Source organism: Bombus flavifrons, unplaced genomic scaffold (assembly GCF_040668555.2).
Source record: "Bombus flavifrons isolate JBK064 unplaced genomic scaffold, iyBomFlav1_principal scaffold0073, whole genome shotgun sequence".
Taxonomy (NCBI): domain Eukaryota; kingdom Metazoa; phylum Arthropoda; class Insecta; order Hymenoptera; family Apidae; genus Bombus; species Bombus flavifrons.
The window spans coordinates 67,975-79,851 of record NW_027184818.1 but is presented as its reverse complement, the minus strand read 5'-3'; the positions used below and the strand labels follow the sequence as shown (position 1 = coordinate 79,851).

Genomic DNA, 11,877 nt, shown 5'->3' with positions numbered 1-11,877 from the left:
AATTGGCGTTGCTGCTAATTGGTCAATTTCCATATCGGTGGTTAGAAAAGATGCTAGCCGCCCTCGAGGGAAAGTTGCTAGTGGGAGACGCCGTTCGTTGAAAGAAATAGATCTCCCCCATCTTCCCGTAGTTGGGACAAAGACTGTTTATCTGTTCGAAGGACTTTAGGTAACTAGATATTAGTGTTTATAACGGCCCTCGGGCTAGCTGGTCACGTACTGTGGAGAGACATCGACATCTGGCAATCATCTTTCTCGAAGAATAGGAACTGCGTGTGGCCACGGGACAGAGACCGTTGGAATGTTTACTGTCGTGTGTCGCCAGAGATATTTCTTTTAAGGAGAGCTATAGAATTACTTCATACCTTTGTTAGGCAAAACGTTCATCCCTTGACCGCGGGCACGTTGGCGACCGACTGTCGCCTCGAGCCCAAGCTCACTATCACAAATCTCGGACAATTACAATTAGGTTGAATAACTACGATTGTTTAATTACAGCTATAGTAGGCTCTAGGTTACAATGTTGCGGGATTATCCAGCATTCCAGAGGCTCCGGTGTTCTTTCCTCTCCGACATATATATATATATATGTCGGGGTGAGATAGGAATTTTGGGCGCGTGACAATTCTTCACGTGAGTTATCCATTGTTTAACACAACTAAGATTATATTTTTCACGCATACACAAGTCTATTACAAAGATTAACAAATAATAAGTCTAGTGAATAATAAACTTAACAAGTAATGAAGTTAGTGGAAAATAAATTGAAAGAATAATAAATTAAACAAATAATAAAGTTAGTGGATAATAAGTTGAATGGTTAGTAAGTCTAACAAATAATAAAGCTAATGAATAATACGTTTAACGGATAGTAAGTTCAATGAATAATATGATTTACAAACAATAAGTTAATAATCGTTATAAACAATAATTTTGAGTTCAAACGAATCCACGATCAACGGGATGACTCCTTACTAAGCGTAGACTGATCTTAAGCACAGAAACACGACGTGTCACTCTCCAAAGCAGTCACAAGACGAATGCCAGTCTCGTGGAGATTTTTCTCCCTGTACGATTGCATTTTGTTTTCTATACCCGTTTGAAAGCATCGAGAAGGTTCCAAACGCCGTTGCTAGGCACACTCGTTGGAAGCATCGAGAAAGTTCCAAACGCCGTTGCTAGGCAGTTTCTGCTTGGAGTTTTGATTACTAATACAATGTATGTCCCATTGCATCGGCACCTCCGAGGCAACATCACACGTGGCTAGGCCCGCTCTCGAGGTCGCATGCCGCCACAACCACATTTCTCGGAGAACACATACAACCACTCCAGACCTCCGTTAGATAAAACATCCATCCCGTGACCGTGGCTACGTTCGGCGACCAATTGTCGCCTCGAACCCAATCTTGATATCACAAATCTCGAACAATTACAGCTATGATAAAATCCAGGCTAGACTACTAGAAGATGTTCCCAAAATTTCCAAGGAACGGCTTCGGCTTCCCTTTCATCTCCGACATATATATATATATATATATATATATATATATATATATATATATATATATATATATATATATATATATATATATATATATATAGAACAATATATATATATGTCGAAGATGAAAGGACATCGGAGTCCTCCCTTTGGAACCCCGGGAAAATCCCTTAACACCGTAATCTAGATTCTATCATAGGCGTAATTAAACAATTGTCGTCTTTCGATCCGATTGTATTTGTTCAAGATTTGTGATAATGAGCTTGGGCTCGAGGCGATAGCCAGTCGCCGAACGTAGCCGCGGTCACGGGATGAACGCTTTGCCTAACAAAGGTATGAAGTAATTCTATTGCTCTCCTTAAAAGAAATATCTCTGGCGACACGCGACAGTAAACATTCCAACGGTCTCTGTCCCGTGGCCACACGCAGTCCCTATTCTTCGAGTAAGATGATTGCCAGATGTCGATGTGTCTCCACAGTACGTGATCAGCTAGCCCGAGGGCCGTTATAAACACTAAGATCTAGTTACCTAAAGCCCTTCAAACAGATAAACAGTCTTTGTCCCAACTACGGGAAGATAGGGGAGATCTATTTCTTTCAACGAACGGCGTCTCCCACTAGGAACTTTCCTTCGAGGGCGGCTGGCATCTTTTCTAACCACCGATATGGAGATTGACCAATTAGCAGCAACGTTAATTTCCCTTACTTTCTGAACGAGGACTATCCTCGACGAATCCGATGATCTCGTGTCCTTAGACACACCCCATCATAATTTTCCTCTGCAGCATCGTCGCGACGAAAAGTCATTCTCTCGCGAGATCGTATTAGCGACTCACTTAGCGTCTGTACGCTCGGTGGGTATTCACCGTTTTAACAAAGAGTCCGACTTAGATTTTGTGGGCACGTTCATCCATCACCCCGTCGACCGCGGATTCGTTATTGAACCTAGGATCATAGATCATTAGTTTCTCGAGTGTCTAATTGCCACGGTTGCTTGTCCAATTCCATAATAATCGTATCTGCACTAGTCAATGTCTTCTCTATTGCTTATCGACAATGCGTAAACCAAACGACGATTCGTTTCACGCCCCTAATCCTAATTCCAATGTGTACCCGACATCAGAAGTGGGATAAGTGCCGGTTATAACAGTGCAAGAGCTTACGACCATCGTGCGCGAGTTAATTCTGTCGCTAGTGCAAAAATCGAGTGTGGAACCTAACAATTTTTCGCCGCCGCGTTTTAACCCTGAAACCGCGGGCTTCGACTTCGCTGCATGATGCGCAGCTGCCAATTTGATTGTGGAGGAAAATCCTTACAAAGCAGTGCCCTGAATATAATTTCAATAACGAACGTCGAATCGACTTCTACGTAGTGGGAGCACCAACTGGTGGATCAAGTCATCCGGGTGAGTCGTTCCCATTTTACCCCGATTTCGGAGCCGAGTTCTCACTAATTAAAGAATCCGTAGTCTTGAGATTTTCTGGCAAAAGAACGATTGATACAGTAGTAATGCGAGGAATAAGAAATATTTGTACTAAACGCACATCTCAAATCTTGTCCGTTGCAGGTGTTAATGGTTAGAGATAAGTTTTTCATGTCCTCGCTGATAGTTATTTAAAAAAATATGATATCGCGATTGCTCGTTCATTTCAAGCCAAGGTTTGACGCAATATTACACAAACTAGTCTCGCTATGTATAAAACAGAAATAATTGATGCCTGTAATAAAACCGCTGAAAACGAGATCGATGTTAATGAAGTTGACAATGAGGTACATGGTAGCGATAAAAGTCGATTAATCTTTCTTTTCGAAAATTCAAAGATTCATTCATTACGGGTTTCCTACGTACTCGCGTAAATGTACGTCGCGTACGTGAAGACGAACGATGGTTCAGATAGATGATTAGTAGATTTTCAAGAACTAAATAAAAAAATACGGACGCGGATCGGTATCCTTTACTCCTTATTGCGGATCCAGTCGCGAGATAGCAAATTCGAGATATTTTACTAGTCCGACATGGCCAGCGGATTTCGCCAAATCCCTATTCATCCTAATTCTAGAAAATATACAGCACCGGACGATTTGGACAATAAGTTGTTGTTTTCTTCAAGTTCTTTTGTGCCTTTGTTCTGTCCACTCGACGTCCTTTTATTTTCATGATCGTTCTTCCGGGCGGCGATATTGCGCTGACTCCGTTAAAACAAGGATTTTTGCATTTTTTTAGACAGCCCTAATAATTTTGCAACTAATACCTTTCTAAATATTCTAATTTCTTCCTTGCTGCAATTTTAAAACCGTCCAGGCGTTTGCCACAGAGGTCCCCGGAAGTAGTCGTACCAAGCCTTCGGTACCATTTGATCCCTTTTCTAAGAAGGCATAAGAAACTATTTGTTCGGAATGATTTATGCCGCACTTTTCTTCGTTGTATTCGACGACGGCTGACGGTTTTCATGTTGCGAGCGAACGAAGTGAGAGATCGTGCTTGAGATTCCTTTGGAAACACGTATGGCAGCCAACGTGCCATTCGTACATTGTTGTTTATTTGGATGATGTTCTAATTGTTGCCTACTCCATAGATCGAGCTCTAAAAAGACCATACACCGTATTAAATACCCTCGTAAATGCCAGATTTTCATCTAATTCTTCTAAATGCTCTTTCCTAAACATATCGGTACTCTATTTGGGACATGTAATTCATAACGGAGAAGTCCGCCCCAACCCGGGTGGAATGCAAACCTTGAGTTCTTTACCTGAACCAACGACCGCCACACAGCATAGACAGTTCATAGGTTTCGTTTCTGACTTCCGAAAATTCGTCTCTAAGCCTTCACAGATAAACACGAAAAAAAGGAGGCGAAAGGCAATTTCCGTCCTGACTGATGCTTTGGCGTTAACGATATTTGACCCCAATTATCCGATAGGATTACATACTGACGCTAGTTTGGATGTATATGGGGTTACTTTAACGCATAAGGTTGAAGCTAAAAACAGGGTAGTGAAATATTACAGAAAAGAAACTAACCCTGCGGAATCTAGGTATTATTCATATGGACTAGAGACGTTAGCAATCGTTATACGCTGTTAAACATTTTCGCCACTATTTACATGATCGAGAATTTCTTGTCGTTACTGATTGTAATTCCTTGAAGCCATCTAGAAATGGTGTGAAACTAAATGACAGTGTTCACAGGTGGTGGGCTTGCTTACAAACTTTTACTTTTGACATTATGTATCAAGAAGGTAAACGCGAGGCCCACGTAGATTTCTTCTCGCGGAACCCCGTAGACTTGGATCACCGTACGATCAACAAATTCGTAGAGAAGGAAATCAATCCGACCGAAATCTCCGAAGATTGGCTATCAGCGGGATAACGTTGCGACCCCCAAATTTCTGAGATCGTCAATAAATTGCAAAACGAGGAGCTCACGTAAAATATCGCGAATACGTATGAATTACGGTCAGGTACCCTTCATCGTAAGATACAGAGAAAAGGCAGAACTCCCTGCTTGCCCATTGTCCCAAGAGGTTTTAGGTGGTCCGTTATTAACCATGTGCACCAGTCCATTATGCACTTAGGTTGGGATAAAACGCTTGAGAAACTGTGCGAGTATTACTGGTTCGAAGGAATGACGAAAATATGTTCGTAAATTCGTAGAGAACCGTCATGCTTGTCAAGTTTCGAAGGCAAGTTCAGGTAAAATACAAGCTGAATTACGTCCTATACCTAAGACCAGCATACCCTGGCATACAGTTCACGTGGACATAGCGGGCAAACTAAGCGGTAAAAGTGATTCGAAAGAATATGTCATTGTTTTGGTCGACGTTTTTACTAAATTCGTATATCTGCATCATACTCGTAAAATAGATTCCCTTAGTATCGTTAAAACACTTCAGTATACTATATTTTTATTCGGGAGTCCTCGCTGGATAATAGCGGACCAGGGAAGATCTTTTAAGGGCAAAGAATTTTAAGACTTTTGTCAAGATAGACACATTAAACTCCACTTAATGGTAACCGGTGCTAGTAGAGCTAATGGACAGGTAGAGCGTATTATGGGTACGCTAAAAAAAATATGTTCACAACAATAGAAACGACCGGGCGGTCTTGGCAAGACGCGATCGGGGAAACACAACTGGCTTTAAATTGTACACCCAACCGCGTGACTAAGTCGAGCCCATTGGAACTAATAATCGGTAAAACAGCGAGACCCCACAGTTTGCCCGTACCCGACAACATCAAAGAAAGAGAAGTAGATATCTCCCATGTAAGACAACAGGCGATACAGAACATGGAGACTTGCGCTAGCTATGATAAAGACAGGTTCGACAAAACGAAAGCCAAGGTAGTTGGGTTTAACCTTGGTGATTTTGTATTACGCAAAAACGAGGAAAGAAACCAAACGAAGCTAGACCCGGTATTCAGGGGTCCATTCAGGATAGCAGAGATTTTGGAAGGAGATAGGTATACCTTAGAAACTTTAGACGGTAAAAGATCATATAAGGACAGACATGACAGACTGAGAAAAACGCCATACAGCAGCGTTCCTGCTGAGTTAGACGTCTACATGATGACAACGACGGTGATAATAACGATGCAAGTTCACGGACCTCAGAGGATCATTAATACCACGTTGCGGCTGTGCATCAAGTGTGGTGCTCTGCGCCTTCGTAATATGTCCAGTGGGACATTCTGCGCCTTCGTAATATGTCCAGTGGGACATTCTGCGCCTTTGTAATACGTCCAGTGGGACATTTTGCGCCTTTGTAATACGTCCAGTGGGACATTCTGCGCCTTCGTAATATGTCCAGTGGGACACTCTGCGCCTTCCTAATACGTCCAGTGGGACACTCTGCGCCTTCGTAATACGCCCAACGTAGTAACACGATCCAACAATCTGAGACGCGACGACACTTAGCTTCAACCGGACAGCAATGCGGTGTACCACCTCCTACACCATTACAACCTATAAACTTACCACCTCCAAACATTCCTCCTCCTAATATATTATCGAGAATGACACAAATGCCACCAAGCGTAATATCGATTCCGGCTACGCAGACAATCGTGGTCAGTGTACCGAATGCATCAAACGTGCCAAATGTTCCAAACGTCCCACAGCCAAATGTAATACCATCTGTGATGATGTCCGCTCCACCACGAATTCAATTCCAGCGCCCAATCTTAATATTCCACCTCCGAATGTACCACCCCCTTCGTTAATTCCAAACGCCAGACCGCCGCTTTCTTTAATGTCGACCAGTTACCCTCTTCCTAATCAAGTCGCTCAGGTACCTATGGGACCACCTAATGTACAAGTGCCACCACCAGTGAGGCCATTGACTGATCTACAAGCCTCTGAACAGCTAGGTACGATATGTCGATTATTTTCATTTATTTCTTCGTTTCGGCGTATCGCCGGATGTTTATATTTACGAAGAACAAGTTATTTCTTGTAAAATGGATTACTTGTTCGCGCAGTCCAGAATATGTAAGTGTGCGTGCCTATGCGTATGCGCGCGCGCGATACGCCGAATACAAGACGCGTGGGCGAATACGAAACTTGCAAAAAGCAAATTCGTGCTGATCATTCGTGTAGACGAATACGTGTTCTACACTACAGAAACAAAAACAAAATCCAGAGTTTTTAGCGTTGTTACGCATGTCTGACAAAGGCTTCTAAGTGTGTCCCCTAGAGGCTGAGCAGCTAGCACGCATCGTCACTGACTGTGGGGATGAAATCGAATAAGAAGCACGAGAGAAGAATGCCCAAGATCCTAAATTATGGTAACTACTGTCCTCTCTGGTCCCCCATCTATAGTGTCTTTATACGTGTAGCGTTTGCACATATCACATTTTCTTGATTTCACCTTACGTATCGTTCGTTCGTCTTTTTTGTACAACATTGCTCTATTTCAAGCACTAGATACAGCATCTAGGTGTAATGTATTACAATGCTTGCTTTGTCTGTATCACTTCTCCGTTCTCTACTTCCTTTTTAATCAAATAGCGAAATCTTACCGATAATATTTGATAATAACGATACGTGAAATTGTAATTAAAATTTGACCAATAAGTTTTCTAATCATACATATATCGTGCGTCCAAAACGTGAATGTCTATCTTCATTTCTTATTTACAATTATTTATAATTACTATTTTATCCTCTGTAAAACAACATACGTTAGAGTATGTTCCCCTAATTAGTTTATAAAATATTTCTTTTATAAAACAAAGACAATACCTAAATTCTTCAATGTAATTGACGAATCAAAGGCGTGACATATTGGACGAACATACGAATATACGAGCTGTTTTCTTATAAAACACCTGTTATCTTCTATTCTTTCTTCTTATTCTTTTTTTTTCTTTTATTTTTTTCCCTCTTTATTGTGTCTCTTTTAATCTAAAGGAATTTAATTTAGGAGACTATGTTACTCGTCAGAAGTTTTAAGTTTTGTTTTAATCAAGGTTTCTGCACCAAAAGCAAAGTGCAGCCTATATGCAGTACAGGGGATTGGCAAAATTTCGCACCGAAAAATCCGTTAAGGAAAATAAAAACACCGGCGCGGAACTCTATTGTCCGGAAGAAGCTCTCAGCGATAATGACGATAGCGATCAAGGTCCTACCTCTAACAAGCATGTTTCACCACGAGGTATATATAATGTATATTTATTTTTGCATCGTGTCATCATCTACCATTATTGATTATAATTATTTGTACATTAAACAGAAAAGAAACGAGAGAGAGAGCGATAACAATTCTACAGATCGATCAAAGGAAGACAACAAGGAAGAACGTAAACGAAAAAGACGTAGCCGATGGGGTGATCCAGATAATAAGGTGCCTGTAGCAGAAATGAACACGTTAACCAGCCATAATAAACAGCAAAGTAGCAGTGGCTTTTCACAGCCAGGTATCGCGATTCCTGGACAAATTGGACAACCGGCTGTTATAATTCCATCACCAAAAGTGCAACGCACGGAAACAAAGAACCCTATGTTAACTAAAATATCAAGGAACGATCCAGCCTTGATACAATATGCACGACAAACTTTGGGGACGTTAGATCTCACTGAAGAGCAAAGGAAAAAAGCCGAAGATCATTACAAGGTGACAAGATTGTTTATTTAAAAATTGTTTTATTTCAAGCGTTCATTTAAGATTTAAGATTAAGATCGAGCTTAGTACTTTGTTAATTCAACTATGTGTAATTTCTGCCAACTCACTCACCGTTTATTTTAACCTTCATTCAGATAAATCTTCTCTACCAAAACTTATTAAGAAAAAGAGAAGAAGTAAGACGTTTAGAAGCACAGGGTAAGCACAAATACGAATACGACAGTGACGAAGAGACGGAAGGTGGTACTTGGGAACACAAACTCAAATCTGCCGAAATGGAGGCTACTCAAATGTGGGCTGAAGAATTGACGGCCCAAGCAGAAGGAAAGCATCATATTGGTGATATCTTGCCACCGGATGAACTTAGAAAATTTATGGAACAATATAACGCAGTTAATCAGGGGAAGGAACCTGACCTTAGCGATTACAAGGAGTACAAACTAAAAGATGATAACATCGGTACGCAGCCTGCCTTTCTTTGCGCGTCCATGTATTTACATATATTAAAATATATATGTATCTTTTTGTCAGTAGGTTATGTTTGACAACCAAATTAACGAAGTTTGCAATTCTTTAGGATTTCACATGCTAGAAAAACTTGGTTGGAGCGAAGGACAAGGATTAGGTAGCGAAGGCAATGGTCGCATCGAACCTATTAATAAGTAAGTAGTTCCTGACTGATTGTACTTATTATATTCGCGTTAATTTCACATATAAACATATAATACATGTGAATTATTTTTATGATAGAAGTTTACCGTATTATTGAATTTCCTTAGCATTTTATTTGATCTATCTGTGACCATTTCCTACTTCATTTATTAATACCAATATCTTCGATGTTGTACCGACATTTCTCATTTTTCTATAGAGCAACCAATAGATTCGACAGTGCTGGTTTAGGTTCCGAAAGACCGGATGGTGTATCCAGGGACGACGATGAATTCGATGCCTACAGAAAGAGAATGATGCTTGCCTACAGATTTAGGCCTAATCCTTTGGTAATTTTGTCAAACATCTAAAAAATTTCGCAATACCAAAGTTATGTTTCATATACTTAACCACTAATCAAATGTTTATTTTTCTTCCTTTTATTTTTAGAACAATCCTCGAAGACCTTATTATTGAGAAGAAGGTGACATTAGTAGATCGTATTCGAGGTATTATATATCGTGATGTTCCATTTAGTTGGGAGATAAATTGTCATTATTTTGTATATTTGACATACTATACTGAACGTACAGATTACAGTTACAGTTATAGTGACATAATAAATGAAATCCCAATCTTGTTTCTATTTCTATAGATGTTTACTCTGTTTTTCTTATTGTATGTATGTACGATTATGAATGCTCATTAGAATTATTAAATGAAATATGAACTGTGAATGTTTTGTTACATATATTATTTGTACGTAGGTTTCATATTTGATGCACCGTGCGATATGTATTAGATTGTAATAGCATCGATTAAGTACAGAGTAGACGTAACATAATTATATGGGACTTCGTGTCTCACAAATTCCAACTGAATACCAACTTCAAAAAAATTAGAGTATTTCCTATTACATTGGACAAGCGTGCTTAAGCGCTTCTACATTGATCGATCTGATTGATACATTGCCCTAACATAGGGAATATATCACGCCTCACAGGTCACATGGTCCCCCAAACATGGGACACGTAAAAACAGCGACAGGTATCAGCTCTATCCTGTATTCAGTCCGTGACAAAGCATTCCGGTTAATTTGTGTCGATAAGTGAAACAATTTTACCGATCTACATACATACATATATGACGATACCTATGTATACTTGAATTTATAATGTACTCTTCCCTTTCCCCTCTGCTTTCTTCCTCTCTTCATTTTTATACTACGATCTACCTCATTGCCAGTCTGTCGGTTTACTAATTTTCTTGTACATCTTCTTTCCGATCGTATCTTGTTACTTTTTCCTTTATCGCATTTACCGAATTACTGTATTGCATTCTTTTTTTCGATTTTGATTAGATTCGTTATTTAATCTTTTCCATTTCTTCATTCTCGTCGTTGTCGTTGGAATTTTAATGCATATTTCACATCGATGCGCCCTGATAATCATGGAATGCACATTTCACAGTAATACCGAGTATGCCTGTTCTCGTTTCTTGATCAACAATTGTATCGACGTCTCGATCAAGGTGAAAAGTCTGACACGTTCTCTTAGAATGTAAGATCATGACATTCTCGAAATATTTCACACAAGTTCTCTTAGATTCGGAAAATAATGTTTTGATTTGTTTGTAATTTCACACGAAGAGTATAGATACGAGATAGAAGCTCAGCTATAAATAACTGACGACATTTATCTTATTTAAAAGCAATTTTCACCTTTGAATTAGCTCACCTTAATAATAGTTATTTCCTTAATCTTCATTTTACGTTTAAGTTATGTAATTTTAATCCTCGTTCCAACTGCGCTCTGACACATTTTAATTAAAAGATAAATAATGATTTATAAAAAGATGATTTATAATCATTACGAAGAAAATGAAAGTTATCAATACGTTAGATGCAAATATATTAAATATTAGATAGATATCGATGCGATATAGATATGTATTTACAAATTAATATATCATACGCAGGTAATGTTCGGTTTATTCCTGTTTATTTTTCAATCAACTGTAATCGATATTGTCAGAAAGTCAAAAGTAGGAGTAAAATGGCTGTTGGAACTGTTGAAAGTTTGGAAGCATGAAGAACGGCAGCAGTAAGAATTAAAACAGTATTTATGGTGTATGTAGTAGTAGCATAGAATGACGGAATATCTCGTACTATAGATGCACTCAAATAAGCGAAGGGGCAAGACAATGATGGGGACTGACAGTCGTATTCGCGTATGGTCACATACATGTATGTCTTCGTTTTATAAGTGACGTCATCTTGTTCCTGCGATAGGAACTTCTCCTGGTGACGCTGGCAACGACATCAGTCAAGAAGGGGTAGAGTGGTAGGTAGGGTGAGAAAGAGAAGGGCAACGCAAAGGAAGGGGAAGAAGAAGTTGCAACGAAACGGAACAGTACGAATTCAAACGGATCGAACCGTTTCAGATCGGATCATAGCCTTACAGAGGGAAAGGACGGAAAAAGACCACAGAATGGTCGGTAGATCAGTGGGGAGAGGTACAAGCACTCTTTCAAAGCGGACACGTATGTACGTGAAAGTAACTCTTACTATTTAGCGGCGATCGGGAACTTGTTGGTGCTTTAT

General features: G+C 39.8%; 1 protein-coding gene and 1 long non-coding RNA gene across 2 annotated transcripts; both read left to right on the top strand.

The window, feature by feature from the left end:
• The first annotated feature begins 8,165 nt into the window (after window positions 1–8,165).
• LOC138189481 (SURP and G-patch domain-containing protein 1-like) lies at window positions 8,166–9,169 on the top strand. Its single transcript, XM_069131513.1, has 3 exons — window positions 8,166–8,615; window positions 8,759–9,083; window positions 9,159–9,169. The coding sequence occupies exons 1-3, from the start codon at window positions 8,166–8,168 to the stop codon at window positions 9,167–9,169; spliced, it is 786 nt and encodes a 261-aa protein (XP_068987614.1).
• A 47-nt stretch (window positions 9,170–9,216) lies between these two features.
• On the top strand, window positions 9,217–9,921 carry LOC138189485 (uncharacterized). The gene is made up of 3 exons (XR_011176053.1): window positions 9,217–9,286; window positions 9,496–9,625; window positions 9,726–9,921. It is a non-coding gene; the product is annotated as an uncharacterized LOC138189485 (long non-coding RNA).
• The last annotated feature ends 1,956 nt before the right edge of the window (window positions 9,922–11,877 follow it).